Source organism: Nasonia vitripennis (genome assembly GCF_009193385.2).
Source record: "Nasonia vitripennis strain AsymCx chromosome 5 unlocalized genomic scaffold, Nvit_psr_1.1 chr5_random0002, whole genome shotgun sequence".
NCBI classification, from domain to species: domain Eukaryota; kingdom Metazoa; phylum Arthropoda; class Insecta; order Hymenoptera; family Pteromalidae; genus Nasonia; species Nasonia vitripennis.
This window is the reverse complement of record NW_022279652.1, coordinates 1,860,348-1,878,561: the sequence shown is the minus strand read 5'-3', so window position 1 is coordinate 1,878,561 and position 18,214 is coordinate 1,860,348. Positions and strand designations below refer to the sequence as shown.

The 18,214-nt window shown below is 37.7% G+C and overlaps 1 protein-coding gene across 1 annotated transcript in view; it reads right to left on the bottom strand.

Moving 5' to 3' along the window:
- LOC116417797 (protein scarlet) overlaps positions 1-18,214 on the bottom strand; it is a 129,922-nt gene that overhangs the window by 63,372 nt on the left and 48,336 nt on the right. Inside the window, exon 4 of the mRNA XM_032602132.1 lies at positions 4,570-4,675. Within this exon, the coding sequence (XP_032458023.1) occupies positions 4,570-4,675 (106 nt within the window). The remainder of the gene's footprint in view (positions 1-4,569; positions 4,676-18,214) is intronic.

Here is an 18,214-nt window from a genome sequence, read left to right as displayed (position 1 = left end):
AGATAAAGTACGTAATGTTTTTGTTAAGCGCTGCTGGCCAGCTTTGGAGAGGCCTAGTGTCGATATTTTTAACAAGATGTTGGTAACGGTCATTTTCCTAAGGCGAGAAACCGCTCTTATATCTTTTCGGTGTTTAAACACATCGATAGACATGATATCAGGAATTATAGGCCTATCTCTCTTATCAGTTGCCTTTCAAAGCTTTTTGACGCGTTCTTGACCGGCGTATTATCTCAGCGTCTGCTTTGTAAGATCACTGATCTGCAGCACGGTTTTCCCTGGCGAGAAAAATCACGTGATTTATCACGTGATTTATCACGAGATAGATCACTTGAATTCTCACGTGATAGATCACTTGAATTCTCACGTGATAGATCACTTGAATTCTCACGTGATAGATCACTTGAATTCTCACGTGATATATCGCGTGATTTATTACTTGAATTCTCACGTGATATAACGCGTGATTTATCATGTGACTATTTGACGAGATTTCCCACGTGATGAATCACCTTCAAAATCACGTCAGAAATCACTCATAAAATTAAAGTATTTGTTTTAATTATAATAAATTAAATTATTTTATTTTTACTAAACAATTATGAAAAATAGTTATGTTGCTAATTCAAATAAATTGACCACAAAAAAATGAAAAAAAACTTTGTCCTAACTGAGGATTGAACCCCCGGTCCTCAACTTCATAATCCTTTATCTTACTGCCTTAACTATTTGTGCTGTAGTAAGCCTTGAAATTCTATGCTACTTTTACCTAAAAATATGTTAGATTTATAACTTTTTAAAGTTTACACGTATACTTCAAGATAAAAATTAAGAAGATCTAAAATATTTTTGAAGTTAAGATTGATATTTATAATATAAATTTGTACTACCAAATAATATATATTATTTAGTATAGAAGAATTACTATAATTTATAAACATTAAAACACAAAATAAACTTTTTATTACGTAATAAAATTGTTTTCCTTATTTTGTCAAATAACAGCAGATAGTCTATACACTGCAACAGCAGTATCTAGTCGTCTGCGGTAGAGGGGAGCCGAGACTACATCGTACACGCCTGCTCCGAAGATCAGGGCCAGGCGCCCCAAAATTTAATTTTTGTAGGTACGCAGGTGAGCAGCGAGCTGTGTGAACGAGCATTCAGCAGTGTAGCCACGCCTACTTTCTCGCTTTCGGGTACTTTCTCTCTCTAGCGCATGCAGACTTGTACCACTCGGGTGTCTTCGGGCGCGACTGCGCCCAATGAAACTCAGTAACAATGTTGCGTACATGCAAACGCGTTACTGAGTTTATCTTCTTGAGCGCGTCTCCACCGTGGCCTGCTCGAGACACGAGCAGCAGGAGCTCATTACGCATTCTACAATCAAGCTATTAACACTTACTTACTAGAGATTGGTAGCTGCCACGTGACCCACACGTTTCTAAATGAATGATATTTTTTCTGAAGTGCGATGAATCCAGTAGGACGCAGCCTAGGAAACAAGTGTATTAAGGGGTCCAGCCTGGGTTAAATCCTGCGAAAAAATAAGAAAATATTCGTCCGATAATAATTTTTTTTTCACACGTAAATTAAAAAACAAAAAATATCTACTGAAAATATTTACAATATACACTATTTCTACTGAAAAATATCATACATATACTATGCAAAATCACTGACCAAAATTCATGACATTTTACTGTATAATTAAGTGTTTTTAGTCACTTGCTACGGCTTTGTGAAAGATCCGAACCATCTTCTTTACTCTACCCAAGCTTAAAGTGTACCTTAAACATGCTTCCTCAGACCTAATAAAAGACATTTCTAAAAAATATTAATTAAATATTGTTAGGAACAAGTACAGTGTAGAAAATATTAATTAAATTTATTAGCTATGCATAGAACGTATGGATAATAATATTTAGTTAATATTTTTTAGAAATGTCTTTTATTAGGTCTGAGGGGGCATATTTAAGGTACATTTTAAGCCCGGGTAAAGTAAAGACGGTCCAGACCTTTCACAAATCCGTGGCAAGTGACTAAAAACACTTATTTATATAGTAAAATGTCATGAATTTTGGTCAGTGATTTTGTATGGTATATGTATCATATTTCTCAGTAGAAATAGTGTTTAGTGTAAATATTTACAGTAGATATTTTTTGTTTTTTAATTTACGTAAAAAGAAAAAAATTTTGTCGGACGAATATTTTGTTGTTTTTTTAGGATTTAACCCAAGCTGGACCCCTTAATACACTTGTTTTCTGGGCTGCGTTCTATTTTTTACTTATTTTAAACTAAACCAGTGCACCCGAGGATCTCCCTTGTGGACTGATCCGGGAAGTATCTCCGACTTTGGAGGAACTTAGCACAGAGAATAATAATAACTAATCTGCCTCCGAAGGGATATAAAAGTACCGTTATATGCCGTCCGGCTGGCGACGTCAGAGCCCACCCGGTTATCCTAGGACGCATCGCAATCGGAATTACTAACCACGTCACACTAACCATCTTGTGTGATCTAACAAATTAAATGCACAAGACTAGCACGTTTCCTGTTATTGCACTCATATGGGTATGTTTCATTTCCGGTCACTATAAAATTACTATCCAATATTTTTTTATGCAAGATTCGCGTTTCTCTCAAATATTATTAACCTTTTGTTTTTCTGTAAGATCTGTTGAATACCAGGCATACGCTTGTGTCGCAGGCAAGATCCAACAAACAGTCCATATAAAAATTAATTTCTAACGTAATGTGTTCCTAACCAACATCTCATCAATATACTAACATAATAGTAATTTCTTCATATTAGCGACCAGGAATGCGGGGTCACTTCTAGGAGGCCGCAATGCACATACGTGGTGCGCACCACTACAACCTTGGACTCGTGCCTTTTATTTCACTTTTTCTCAATGAGTAAATAATATGACCGGTTATTATTTTAGTGTAAAAAGTCCGTTTAACGGGTGAAGAATTCTACGTATTTTCTCGCATAAGCATTCAAATTATCCAGATAAATAAAGTAAATAAAGGCTTCATGCCCATATAAATTGTTCAATATAAAAAAAGAATTATATTTTTGCATTTGCCTTATCCTACTATCCTGCTCTGTGCCACAATGAACCCAATTGAACAATTTGAGTATTGAGTAAATTCTACAACATAATAAGTACAATATTTTGCCTAGATTCAAATATACGTTCAATGATAAGTTTTACAGTACACAACCATCAGTCTACATGTAGTGTTAATTCACGAGTTATATTATACATTTATATTCAAGAGGAAAAATATAGAAACTTGCAACATGTGAATGATACATTACCAAAATTTATATATGATCTGCGACATGATTTTTACACCTAGACACCAAAAACCACGGAACACTCCACCTAGACCTCGTCATCGGTCACCCTGTACACCTAGACACCGCCCTTGAATGATTTTTATACCAAGACACTGAAAACAACCTGAACCTTGTCATCGGCTACCCTGATAAGCTAGTTACTGTTACAGCTCCATAATGCAGAGTATGCACTGGCAACCTCTTCTAAATATCGTAATATATTATTATATTTTCTTGAGAAAGCAATTCCCATCTGTATATAGTTTTGAGGACAACTTCACGGTCCTAACACATCTTGCGGCTAACTAAACGGTCCTTTCACATTTCGGGCTGAAGAAAAAAAACGTGATTTTAGCATTTGTGGATTATACACTCACATATTATAAAAATAAGCAGCTTTTCTGATATTTTTGTTGGAAATCATAGTTTAGCTTAGAAAACATTTTAATGAGCCAAAAAACCTTACCAACAGTAATGATAAGTATTTATTTTTGTATAATGAAAAATCCAAACACCAATATAGAAGTAAATAGTTTTACGGGCGCCGCGGCTTCGTCTGCTTTTCAAACTCGCCTTCGTGGTGCTACCGCGCCACTTGGTCATCTTCGTAGCCTAGTATCTGCGTTGTTCTATTAGGCATTGCGCCTAGCTGGCTAACCTGCATTTTTCTAATAACATACTTTAACGTTAAGTTGAACAGCACCGTGGAACGCCCATCCCCTTGTTTTAAACCATCGCGTATCGTGAAGAGTTCTGATACATTACCGCCTACTTGGACCTTTCCCTTGATTCCGTTTGATAGTAAGTTAAACCCGCGCGCTTTGGATCCGGTTCAGATCGCAGGTGCGTCCACCTTTCTAGAGGTGATAACCCCTATACCTCTCTAGAACTAAGTATGAGAGATTTTCGACTTTGACGAGGACAGTGTCAACTCGTCGTCAGACACACTGCGATTCCATTCTCGCATCCTAACGCTCTCCTGCAAGTCAGCGCGCATTCCCTGGCATCGTTACCTTGAAAGACCAGGTGACGAATCATTCTACACATCCCGTTTCAGGGCAGTTGTCATCGCTCCTGCATCCTCCTCGGCAGCAGGATTTTTGCCCACATTTATTAATAATAATAAATTTAAAATTAAAATTGGTGGTTTGCAAATAGGGTGAGTATTAGGGAAACTCCCATCCCCTTATTTAATAGTAGAAAAGATAAAATTTTTACCTTAATTTAATGAACAATCCCATCGTAATCATTAAAAGATAATCAAATGGGACTAAATATGCCATTGCCAGTGCTACATTTTCAAACGACGTTGAGAAAAAAAAACCTGTAAAACATTTATACTCCATTATTTCTTTAAAGTTATATAAATATTAGAATAATACGATTATCACTGAATAAATGTATGTTATAAGAGTAGAAGGGGTACATTATCGATCCGGCATGGGCGGGGCATGAGCGTCTGGGGACGCTACTGATCCTAGGGGGAGGTAGAGGGTCTAGTAGAGAAGCTCTCGGCTCGGGGGACGGTATCGATCCGAGGTGGCGGCCTGTCTCGGGGTCCGTTATAGTTCAGCTTAGCGAGGGTGGGTGAGGAAGTGGTAGGTCATGGTCAGTATCGGGAGACGGTATCGTTTAGCGGCGGCAGGACAGTGTCGTTCAGGCGTGTTTGTTTATAAATTTTTATTTATTGAAAATTTGTTTATTGTAGATGATCACTTTGTTAATTGCGAATTTCTTGGATGAATTATATAATTTTGTGTGTGAATGAGGTAAGTGAAAAAAGTAAGAAAAATGTATAGATGTTATCTAAATATCTTCTATCTTCGTCTACACTATATTAAAATTTTATATTTGGTCAATTTTGTAAAAACCCTCCAAAACTAGAAAAAAAAAAGATAAATCTATTTTACGGTATAAATCTTCTTTGAACTTAAATCATTCAAGTTACCGAAAAAAATATTAAATGTCTTGAATTTCAATTAGTTTTTAGCAGTGGAAGAACTTAAAATATGTCTGTTTGTCCGTCCGTCCGGATTTCTTTTGCATTTATTCCACAAAACTTGATGTATTTTATGAACAAAAAACTATTAATTAGTATAGACAGGTAATTATGATAAAAATATACATTTCTACCAAAAAACATTTTCAAGATTTGGTCCAGGTAGATTTGAAGCTGTAAAAACAATTAAAGACAAAGTTATATTTGGTCTATCTTGTAAAAATTTTCTAAAACCCGTAAAAACAAACGAATCAAATCGATTTTACGGTAAAAATGTTCTTTAAACGTAAATTATTCAGGTTACCGAAAAAATGTCAATTATATCAAATTCAATTAGTTTTTAGCAATAAAAGAACTTAAATGTCCGTCTGTCCGTCCGTTCGTCCGTCCGGATTTTTTTTTTGCATTTATTCCATAAAACTTTGAATTTTTTTAATAAAAAGCTATTTAATGGTATAGAAAGGTACATATGATAAAAATATACATTCCTACTGAAAAACATTTTCTAGATTTGGTCCAGCTAGATTGGAAGTTGTTAAAACAATTAGAAAAAAGGCAATTAATTAATTTTTTTTATATATTTTTTAAATATACCATTACATATTTTCGGGACACATATTGGTATCGGTAGTCATAAAATGTACTAGGTTATAAGTGTTAAATTTGTATGTAAAACCACTTATTAACTATTATATCATGTTTGTTTTTTTCATAACTTCTAGTAGAAGGTTAGGCCTATTCTGAAACTTTACAGTTACTTTTTTACTATAATAAGGTATCTTTTTACAGTATTGAGGTTGTCGGAGTCCGGATCAAACATTTAGATTTTCATATTTTAAGGTTTGAAATGCAAATAAGGTAGCCTTAACATACATATAGGGTTTTAACAGTATTTTTATTAAAAAATTCAGAAAATTTCACAATAAAAGCATATGGGTAGTTTTAGGTAAAAATGCATTCCTTATGAGCTAAAAATCACTGAAAATAGGCAAAAAATGCAAGAATTGCTTGAAATTCTAACTTTTACCAACTATAGCTCGATTTTTTTTGGGAATAAGGTACAACATGTAGAATATATATATATATATATATATTAAAAAAAACAGCATATATGCACACATATTTAATCGCAGCCTCCCTTTCATCTAAACCAATTTAAAAATAATCTTTATTCGTCCATGTGTATATATATGTATATATATACACATGGACGAATAAAGATTATTTTTAAATTGGTTTAGATGAAAGGGAGGCTGCGATTAAATATGTGTGCATATATGCTGTTTTTTTTTTTAAAGCCATATATTTGTGAATATGAGATGATGAATGCTTTATGTATCCATGCATATCATAAGATGTAATCAGTAAATTTGGTCCAGATAAAAGAGATGCGGCGATGAAATATCTGTGCAGATATGATTTTTTTTTTAAAGTTATTTGTTTGTGAATTTGAAATGACGATTTATGTATTCATGCATATCATAAAATTTTATCTGCAGATTCGATTTACATAAAAGAGATGCTGCAAATAATTACTCGTACAGATATAATCATTTTTTTAAAGTTTTGTATTCGTGACATATAATGACGAATGCTGTAAGTATTCATTCATATTACAAGATAAAATTTGCAGTTTTGGATGAGATCAAAGGAATGCTACAGATAGTTATTTGTGCAGGTATAACCTTTTTTTAATTCTATGTGTTTGTGAATATGAAATGACGCACACGCATCTCAGAAGATGAAATCTGCGGTTTGGTCAAGAAAAAAAGAAGGCTGCGAACTATTATTTGTGCATATATGCTCTTTTTTTCAAAACTATGTGTTTGTGAATACGAAATGACGAATGCTGTGTGCTGTAACGTGGCAGTTCGACTGCACGTTACAAGTGGATAATTTGCGCCGCGCAATAGAGAGGCGACGACAACCTCGCAACGTGGCAGGTCGAGCCACGAGTAGGCGCACAGAAGGGGCAGTAGTTCGCGTGGGGAGCGCGTGCAGCGCTGGTTCCGCGGCCACATGTTGCCGCGTCGGGAGAGTTCGGCCTCTTTCGCTCCGCAACGCTCCTACCGATAGGACGCCTGCGCTGCTCACCGAGGCTTCGATTGTCCCGGTGCCCGCGTGCCATTGCAGCTCGCCTTCGCTCTCGTTATCGTAGCAAGTAAGTAACAGTGTACTTAGCGTGCGAATAAACTAGTGCGGCTGTGCCTCGGATGAACGCGTCGCGACACGGTTAGTGCGACGCAATGCACTTTGACGGTCGTGGCAAGGGCGGCGAGTCGAGTGCCGTGAGGTCTCGTCGCCTGTTGCGAATTTTGTAAGCTCTCGTTTTTCCTCGCTATCGTTCCTTTCACGCTATCGTTACCCATGTATTGTGCATATTTCCTCGCTATCGCTCTCACCTCGTATTGTACCTCCCCGCTATCGTTTCCTCACCCCCGCTATCCCTATCAGCTACCGATTACTGCGTGTTACCGAGCTACCGTTAGTAAGTAGGTTAGTGATTAGGTTAAATTAGCTATTAGTAGAGTTTCCGTTAAGCAGCCGTCAGAATGCACGAGTGTGCGCGGAGAGGACGGATAAGTGGTGTGTCGTCGCGCGATCGTGTCGAGGTCGTCACCTCGTGAGGTAGTTTTCGGGGAGTTATTATAGAGTACGGGTTTTTCACGACGCGGTATATGGAAAAATATGCGCCTGATGGGCCGGGGAAGTCGCATAACTCGCGAGAATACGCCGCGACGGACGCGCTGGTCGTCGGGGCCGGTAGACGATCAGAGAGGCGAGGCGGGTATTCGCCCGCACCGAAAAGTCGGCGGACGGCGCGCTGACGAGCGTGGCGGTGGCGTCGATTGCTCGGTGGGCGCGGGTGATCTCCCCGGAAGGAGGTTAGAATTATTAAAATCGTTGCGGGGCCGCGTGTAGAAGTTCACTCTTATTCACGATGACCTCGATCGGCGGAGTGACGTGCCGCATAGTAGTTTAGTTAGTTCAGCGTAGTGCCTCTGGACTGTAGAGGCCGCAGGTTTTCGGCAGGTTGCCGTGGTTGTTAAGAGGGAAAATGAAGAATAAATACGACATATCATATCAGCAGCAAGCCTTAATGAGTTTTATGACCCACGACCCTGTTCGATACTCCACCCCTTCCTTAGAGCTAGCCGAGCTCATCTCCCACGCCGTCGGGTCCCAACATACGGTGGCGCTCACGCGGAAAGGGGATCGCGGGATCCCTGGTATCTCGATGCCTGGCGCCCTGGGCCGAGGCGGCCCGCCACCGTGTATGCATTGTAGCGTGACGGCGCGCGAACATAGATTTAAGAACGCTGGGCTGCGCTAGCAGACCCCAGTGTTTCAGTGCATTTATGCATAACGCAAGATGTTATCTGCAGATTTGGTCCAGATAAAAGGCATGCTGCAAATAATTTTATTGTGCTGATGTGATATTTCTTTTAAAACTATGTGTTTGTGAATATGAAATGACGAATGCCGTATGGTTTCATGCATATCACAAAATATAATTTGCAGTTTTGGTCGAGATCAAAAGAATACTGCGAATAATTTTTTGTGCATATATGATCTCTCTTTTAAAGCTATCTGTTTGTGAATATAAAATGACTAATGCTGGATGCATTCATGCATATCATAAGATGTAATCTGCAGATTTGATCCTGATGAAAGAGATGCTGCAAAGAATTTTTTCTGCATATATGATCATTTTTTCAAAACTATCTGTTTGTGAATATAAAATGACTAATGCTGGATGCATTCATGCATATCATAAGATGTAATCTGCAGATTTGATCCTGATGAAAGAGATGCTGCAAAGAATTTTTTCTGCATATATGATAATTTTTTCAAAACTATGTGTTTGTGAATATGAAATGACAAACATCATTATGTAATTATTTTCTTTATATAAAGAGCACTTACACAAGTTTATCAGTAGAGAAATATAAATAAATATTAAACAATATAAATTTTTTTTTAAATAAACTGTAACTTATAATCAAATAGATATTTTAAACAAACATTACCATCAATTATATACTTTCATTAATGTATTACATATGTTTACTATAATTTTCAAATATATTTCATACAAATTTACTGCACACCCCAAGCTAATGTGAATTTTCAATATTTTAATGTTTTCATTAATTATCTATAGTCATTCCTATTGATTAATCTAAACTAAGATATCTACTATAAGGTATACTGCTCTTTTAGGTTTACTTCTAAAATACTTTTAATTTGTTATAATTGAAAATTATTTTGCTTCCTCCTAGAGGAAGCATTGTAATAGTAAAATTTTGAGTTTCGTCAAAACTTCTAGAAAATACTTTTTGGTGTGTTAGAAGTTCAAATCACGTGTTTTTAGAAAATGTCCGTATGGATGTGTGTATGTATACCGTAATATTTCTGGAACTACTCCGTCAATATCATTAAAATTTGACATGCATGTATATTTTTGGATTCTGAATTCGGGAAAAACATTTATTTTTTATTTTTCTAACTATTTTTTTACCGCCAATTTTTGATTTTTGAAAAATACTATTTTGCGTTTTTAACAATCATCCCATCGTTACAAACAATTCAGCTAATATGCATTTGAAAGAGAATAAAATTACCTACTTTTCCCCATTTTGTCCTCGGGATCGACCGCTTTGTTCGGCAGATAAAATGAAAAAGGTGATTTTTTTTTAAATTCATATCTCTGAAACTAAACATCATAACCTCACGAAAAACCTCACGTCGATGGATCACGTGTCAAACTATATCCCATTAAAATTTCAAGGTATTTGACTACTTATTTTTTCAGTAAAAAATGAGTTTTTTTTGTGCCTCGATTACGGAAGTAAAAAGGCTTTATTGTACTTGAGATTTTGGGAAAAAGTAGATATTTTATGTGTCTTGGCTAAGTTCATTGCGCAGCTTTCAAACCCCTATGGTACTTAAGATATCAAGGTTTCAATTTTTTTTTGTGAATTTTTTGATTCCTTATATCTCTAAAACAATGCAGTCAAATGCTTCAAAATTTTATTTGCTGATTCACCATAAAAAAACGGGCCGCTGACGGATTTTGAGGTTAGGATTTCATTCGAGTACGGCTAAGTTGTATGCGCACGGCTACGTCGATCTGAATGCGTCGCGTAACAACAGTTCCGATCGCCCTGTGTGCGCACAGTTGCGGTCGGAATGGTTTTACGGTATTTTGAGGTTATCTCTTAGACTCGTAGAGTCGTAAGCGCACGTATCTACGGATCCTTGTCGCTCGTCTTGTTCTTCCCTTTGCCCTATGTGCACACAGTGACAAAGGAAGTTGGGAGATGTCGGCGTAAAGATGGTTCCGGAGGTTAGCGGTTAACCTCAAATTCACCAGGACGTGAGCGCACGACCTGGAGAATCGTCGGCGAGACTATTGCTACTTCCTCAATTCTGTGTGCTTACAGTGGCAAAAGGAGCAGCAATGCACCAGGACGTAGGCTGAAGGGTTTCGGTGACGCTGGGTATCGTCCACGTGTGCTCACGTAGACGAGACTTGGTGTCGTTCGGATGTTCCAGGTTGTCTCGTGTACTCACGACGTCAATCCGAAGTTTCGGGTTTCGGTGACGCTAACTAGTCGTAACGTGAGCTCACGAGACGATTTCGTGAAGTGGAGCTTAAGTAGAATTCGCATTTTACGCACACTATATCGTAATATATTTTAAATACTGTCTTATTTAATAATTTAGAGTAGTATAAAATAAAATAATAACAAAAAGAATTTATCTTTATATGAGGATATAAAATATGATTTTGTGTAGAATTACATAATTTTCCATACTTATATTGATACTGCGGATAATACCAGATTCCAACAGTTTTCAACAGTTACGTTAATTAGATTCTATTATCAAGTGACGTGGTAGCGCCACGAAGGCGAGTTTGAGAAGCAGACGAAGGCGCGTTGCCCGCGCTAATATTTACTTCTATGTTAAGGTTCGCATTATTCATTACAAAGAAATAAATGCATTTTTTTCTTGTCTCTAATATATTTTGACTTATATCATCTTTTATTATGCCTAACTATGATTTTTAACAAAAATATTGATAAAAACTACCTTTGATATAATATACGAGTATGTTATTTACAAAATGCTCAAATTCAAATAAAAAAATGTTAAGACCGTTAACTTAGCCGCAACAAGTATTAGAACCGTGAAGTTGGCCGCACACCTATACAAAGATGGATATTGCTTTCTCTTTGGTTTTCTGCATGCTTGCTTACATGTAGTTTTTAGTGTCAAGATGTAGAAATAATTCGAGAATAGTGTATCAGAACAATCAGTGATTTCATGTTAGTCATAAAAATGTTACAATAAAACCATGGTCAAAAGGTGCTAAAGATGCTCATATTTTCTTTTTAGGATAAATATGAAATACCTAAAAAAATTTACTAAAAAGTACTAAAATCTAAAAAAATTAACTTTTAAAAAAGTAAAAGATTAAGCGAGTTTGAGATATTCCGCAACGAAAAAGCAGATAAAAAAGAATTGAGATCAATCAATTGAAATCAAGTTTATTATATTTAATCATAAAGAAGCAGCAAAATTGTTTTAATCAATAAAGGGCTTACTTAACGTAAAGTTAAATTATATACTGATCAATTAGGAACAACTCTTAAGATACTTACCAAGTAACTTGCCATGACCGTTCATTGTACTTATGGTGTTTTTATGACGTTCTAATACATAAAAAGAAAATTTTAGTTGTTCACAAATAAACAAAATGAAACAATCATGGCAAGTCACGTGGTAAGTATCTTGAGAGTCGTCTCTAATTGATCAGTATATAATTTAACTTTAAGTTAAGTACGCCCTTTATTGACCAAAAAAATGTTGTTGCTTCATTATGACTAAATAAACTTGATTTTGGTTGATTGATCTCAGTTCTTTTTATCTTTTATTTCGTTGCGGAATATATCGAACTCGCCTAACCTTTTACTTTTTTGAAAGTTAATTTTTTTATGTTATTAAAGGCGTGTTTTTAAAAAAGTTAAGAAAAATGTATAGAAATCCGAAGATAGCTGTTTTGATTGGGAACAAACTAGCGAACGAAGAAGACAGCATTTATAAAATAAAAAAAAACTGTTTTGAACTACGAAAAAACTGTTGTCTTCACTTATAAACATATATTGTCTGTTTTTTTATTTATTTTCTAAATTGTAAAATTGAAAAAAAAAAATGCAACTGAAGTATCTAGCAAACTAATTAAAACTGAAGACAACAAAAGATTACTGTTATCTGTGTTTCAATTTCGACATCTTTCTGTTTTTTTTTCAATTGTTTTTATTTTTCTTTTTCGTGAGGGATCGAAGATATCGTTATCATTCAATATAAAAGTAAATATCGTATTATGTATTACATTTTAGTACAGAATATAAATGTTATGATTGTTATAATCTAACAATTTACATTATTTTATAAATGTAAATAAAAAAAAGTTCAATTTATATTATTTTTTTTTTGTTAGATTTTGTTAATATAATCAATACTGTCATCAAATAATTACAAAAAGTTTAAAAACATTTTTTAATATTCAAAATTTATTTTTATTTCATTTTATAAATTTAAAGCTGGTCCTGTGTACTAGTAGCTATAACTACTTTTATAGAATGTTGGCTGTATTGTATACATTCATTTATATTTGACGGTAATTAATTCTTATGAAACGTTTTTGAAGTCGTGCTTTTGATTGGTTAGAATTTATTAATCTGGCAATCTAATTAAAGCATTTCAAAAACGTTACACAAAAATTAACTACCATCAAGTGTACATATAATATCTAATAGTATATTCAATAATGGCACGTCAAATAATTAAGGGAATGTTAGCGCAAAAGCTTCGCAAATTCGCCATGGAGTATTTTTAAACTTCTAGAAAAACAGGGAGTCTGATCAAATTTTTCTTTTGCTAGAACGATTCATTAAATTTAACACTACGGCGCTACAGACTCGGTTATGCATTTGCAAGCTTTATTTAAAAAGTTTTATGTAAAATTAGATTTTAAGGTTGGCGCTGCAATCGCATGAGTACGACGAAGTACGCGTAAATATCTGTTCGTATTTCCAAAATTTAAAAAAAACAAAAAGTCCGATCGAATTTTTTTTTGGTAGAACGGTTCATTAAACTTAACACTACGTTGCTACAGACACGGTTTTTTATTTGCAAACTCTATTCAAAAAGTTTTATGTTATAGAAATACAGTGTTTTTTGGGACGACAGCTCCTTAATTATCATCAAAATTAAGTTGTTAAGCACGAGCGAAGCGAGCGATTTTTGCTAGTAAACAATTGAATGTTTATAAAAATTATTTGTAAATTTAATTACGACATATGCGGTGCTTTTCATGGTGTTAATGACTGAATATTTGGTACGCTTTGAGTCGCCAGAGGAGTGTTTTTCTAATGGGAAAATATATGTATGATATAATATAGGTTTGTGTGTTTTTAAATAAATAAGATTCTAATTTAGGAGTAAAAAAAAATGTTTATTGCAGTAGGCTACTTTTTCATGACTGATTGTTATTTGAAAAATTTACAACTTGATTTCTGTTTTTTAGAAATTTTTGTAGATTATTTGCATACAATGTTGTTATTTAATAGTTAATTGTTTTTCCATTAAACGATGTTTGTTTTCTAATCTGCCATCATCTGCACCCTTTCAAGTGCATGCATAGTGAGAATATAAAGTTTATCGGGGTTATTGCTCCTGCCCCGTGGAAAGGTGGTAATTTCGTGTCTTTACACAAGACCCGCTAGCTGTCTGTGCGGATTGCCAAATGTCGCGAGAGCTGTCTCGAGATGTCTCTACAGGGTGCGAAAGATGTAAGAGAAGTTAATACTTTTCCATAAATTTAACTTTTTAGGGGGGGGGGGGGGATTACAAGACTGTTATGACCGTTGATACTCGAAATATAAAGCAGCCTGCTTTAGAGACAGGACTACGAGTTATGAAGGTGCATACCTACACCTTTGCCTAAATTGACCTCTGAACTGGCCTGTGTATCCGAGTAGCCAAGTGCTCGACATATTTTTGCCAAATGTGCGCGTTTTGATCGAGGTTGAGTCTAAAGGTGTCAAGAGAAGGCATTATTTTTCAGGAAAATGTGGAAACCTTGGATCCGAAGACGTGATCTGCGGGTGGGTATCGTAAGAGAGTGCTTGGCATCTTGGGGTCTTCTCTCTAAAAAATAGAGGGAGTGGAATCTCAAAAAACGGAGAACAGGACCCGTTTCTACACTATCGTGTAGAATTCTCTGTGTTTAAAAGTCAAGAGCAGAGTAGGAAGAATTTGTTCGCGTTCCGAAGTCGGCGGAGTTTGTCAAACTTGTCGCGAGTTTCCGTGCTATATTGTCTGAATGTGCATCTGCAGCCTGTATGTAGCATAAACGTCTAAGAGAGCGTCGTTTGAACAACGAGTGGTCGTCGCAAATACTGCACATGACACCAAATAATCTTGTGCTAGAGTTATTATACATCCTAGCACTGTGTGACTTAAAATTTATGTTCAAACTCTACGACAGGTGTATACACCAGACTGTGTTGGCTACACATATCGCTGGAAGGTATTTGACAGCGAGCAGTAGACTCGTGCCGGAACATTACGAGCTTTCGCTTATTAAGAAGTATCATAAATTGCGAAGTACTTATCTTATTTACTTTTAGTCCAGTATAAATTGAACTTGTTCTATAATTTTTGTGTTTTTACAGGGGGTATACATGTTTTGTGAGTAAAGCAGGATGATACGAGAATTTGTATAAGGATGGTGACCGGGAGTTTGTTAGCGGGCCAGCTTACAGAAGTTTTTGAGGCGAGCAAGGAAGTCACTAGTCCTGACGACGATATGGAGGAGTTAGACGTTGGCACACCGCAAAGAAGAGAGGTATCTTTACAAGGACCTCTCCGACAAGGACCTATCTCAATGGAAGTCGCTAGCTAACTTTTGTACGTTTTGGACATACCCCGATGTCTACTTGCAGTGGCTTCGTGGTATTCTCGCAGTAACTTTGAGGGAAGGTTGGGTGAATAAATCAAGGCAAAACACAATGAATTTCGCGAGAGAAAAAAGACGACTTGAGACGAGTAGAGAAAAATCGGGACAAGTCTATAGCTTTATTTTAGAAATAAGGAAATTATACAAAGAAAAGTGACTCTAGGATAGACTAAACAAAAAGAGAGAGAAAAACGCAATTACAATGTACGCTTATACAAAAAAGAGACTCTACTATAGGCAACAAAAGAGAAAGAAACGCAAGTAACTTAATACTATCACCGCGAGGTACCTTTCGCACGCTGGAGAGCTCTCCTACTTTATTCGCAGAACGAGACGTGGACGGCGCGACGTCTCGAGGGAACCAATCCTGGATCACGGGCAGACCTTTTCAGCCCTGCCACGTAGGTAGCAATTGCCGGGTGGAGATCGACACGGCGAGGAAGCTCGCACGTGGCCGAAGTCCCAACATTCGAAGAACTCACACAAACAGCACACCTCACGCAAAATGCACACATACTACGCAACGCACGGTAATACAATAAAGAGTGTCGATCGTCCTAAAAAGGACGATGATGACGACTCTATTCGCACGCAATTTACAAAGAGGCTTTTGCAATCGCAAGTACAAAAGGTGAAATGTCAACTGACTATTCGAGAGGAGCTGTCAGAACTGAACTGCACGTGCTCCCGCGCGCCGGAGCCCGCAAAAACGGGAGAGGCCCACAGCGGCGCGTGCATGCGCTCGACCGCTCTCGCTGCAGCGCTCGCCGCGCTCCCGCGCGAAATTCAAAATTCCTCTTCCTGCTCTTACATAAGCCGAACATTTCGCCCACCTTCGTCCGACAGACGAATCTGACCCTAACCGCGTTCGCAGAGCCCTTGTTCACCTTCTCGTCCAAAGCTAGTGGGCAAAGCCGAGCAACATGTCGTCGGAGAGAAGATGTAACCGTCTTGATGGTAACGACTCGCACCAAACCAAACCATCTGGGCCAGGATGCACCTCAAGGACCCTGCCCAATGGCCATTTTGATGGAGGATACCGATCATCCTTGACTAAGACGAGCTAACCTACCGCAAAGTTCTCGCTAGGGTCCCTCCACTTCTCTCTTTCTTGTAAATGAAGCAGATACTCCGTGGGCCAACGCTTCCAGAAGGTGTTTCGAATGCGTTGAAGCATCTGGAATCTGGACAAACGTTTTTCTGGCAACTTTGGACAATCATCATTCGGAAGGCCGAGGCAACTTAGTTGGAGACAGTGATAACCACGCCGGGCCCTGCCACCAAAGAGCACAGTTAGCCAACTCTCCCGGCTGAACTCCTCGCGTCGCCAAGTCAGCCGGATTCTCCTTGCTCCTTCTTCGGCGGAGTAGACGTTGATCCTTGACTGCTCCTACTCGGATCATGAAGAGAGGCATGATGCTTTGTTTACATTCCGAACAATGACCCGAAGAGGAACAAGAATTCGCTCGATGATGTCCCAGACACTTGAAACAGAGCCAGAGCCGCTTAACCTCCTTCTGGAGATCCTGGGGCTTCTTCTCCTTGTACTGAGAGCATCGCATCAGGGCGTGTGGACCAGCAGAGAGAGGACACTGCGACAAGTTCGCGTGGAACACCTTACGAGGATGAATCGATTTAAGCGGAGCAGCCGATCTTTTCTCGCCACGTCGATCAGGAGCCAGCACGCCAACACTTTGAACTCGAGTTTCAAGGAATTCGATAAACTCGTGGAACGTCGCTGGAATATACGACAAACTCAGTGGCCTCCTGCCCTACGCCTACCCCTGACTCAATTTTCTTCCGCTCCTTCTCGCTAAGCAAAGACTCCCATCGACTACGAGACTCCGGATCTAAACGCTCAGACAAGAGAAAAATGAATCATACATCCCACTGGTCAATCGGCATCTTCAAATTCTCCAGAGCACGAACGATACGCGTAGCTTCGTCAATGAAAAAGTGTAACTCATCACCTGATTCCTTCTTAAGATGAGGAAGAGCCATAAAAGCCGTCAAGTACCTTGTGATGATGAGTCTCGGATTATGGTAACGAAGCTCCAACGCCTTCCATGTGCTTGCATAGTTAGCGTTAGTAGTTGGAATTTCCTTCACTAAATCAGCCGCGCTACCGGCCAAGCACATTTTCAAGTACTGTAACCGAGTAGTATCAGAAATTCGAGGCAAATTATGCACCAGGTTCCTAAAATTATCCCTAAAACTCGCCCAATCCTCTTAGTTGCCTGAAAACGAAGGAAGGTTAATTTTGGGAAGTTTCGTGAACCCAGCATCTGACGCAGTAGAATTCAGCAATCCGACAGGAAGTGACTGATCAGCGACCTCAAACTGCGACAGCAACGTCAAAAATTGAGAGACGCAGAGGGCTTAGCGAGTAATGACTATTCAAACCCCTGATTTCGGTCAAGCGTCTTGCCTGCGAAGCTACCAACTTTTTGAGCGGTGGAGCCGTGGTAGACTGGTCTTGAAAGACGCAAACGAGAGGACAAAACCAAATTTCGAATGAGAAAAGAAAACACCGAAATATAATCGACAAACGAACTCAAGAGGAATTATCAAATACAGCAATGAGTGAAATTAAAAATAATAATTGAGAATGCGCTGTATGAGTGTGCTAGTCACGACTCAATTCCCAGAATCGCTGTGTTTACGCTGCAAGTCTACGGCGCGAAGCTGAAACGCGATAATAACGCACGAGGCCGAAGTCCACTCGCTCGCTTACAAGTTCGCTTTGAAATTATTTATTTTAAAAACCCAAACAATGACTCACTCCTCACCCGGGGCACCATGAACGAAAGCTAATGAGTTCAAATTATATG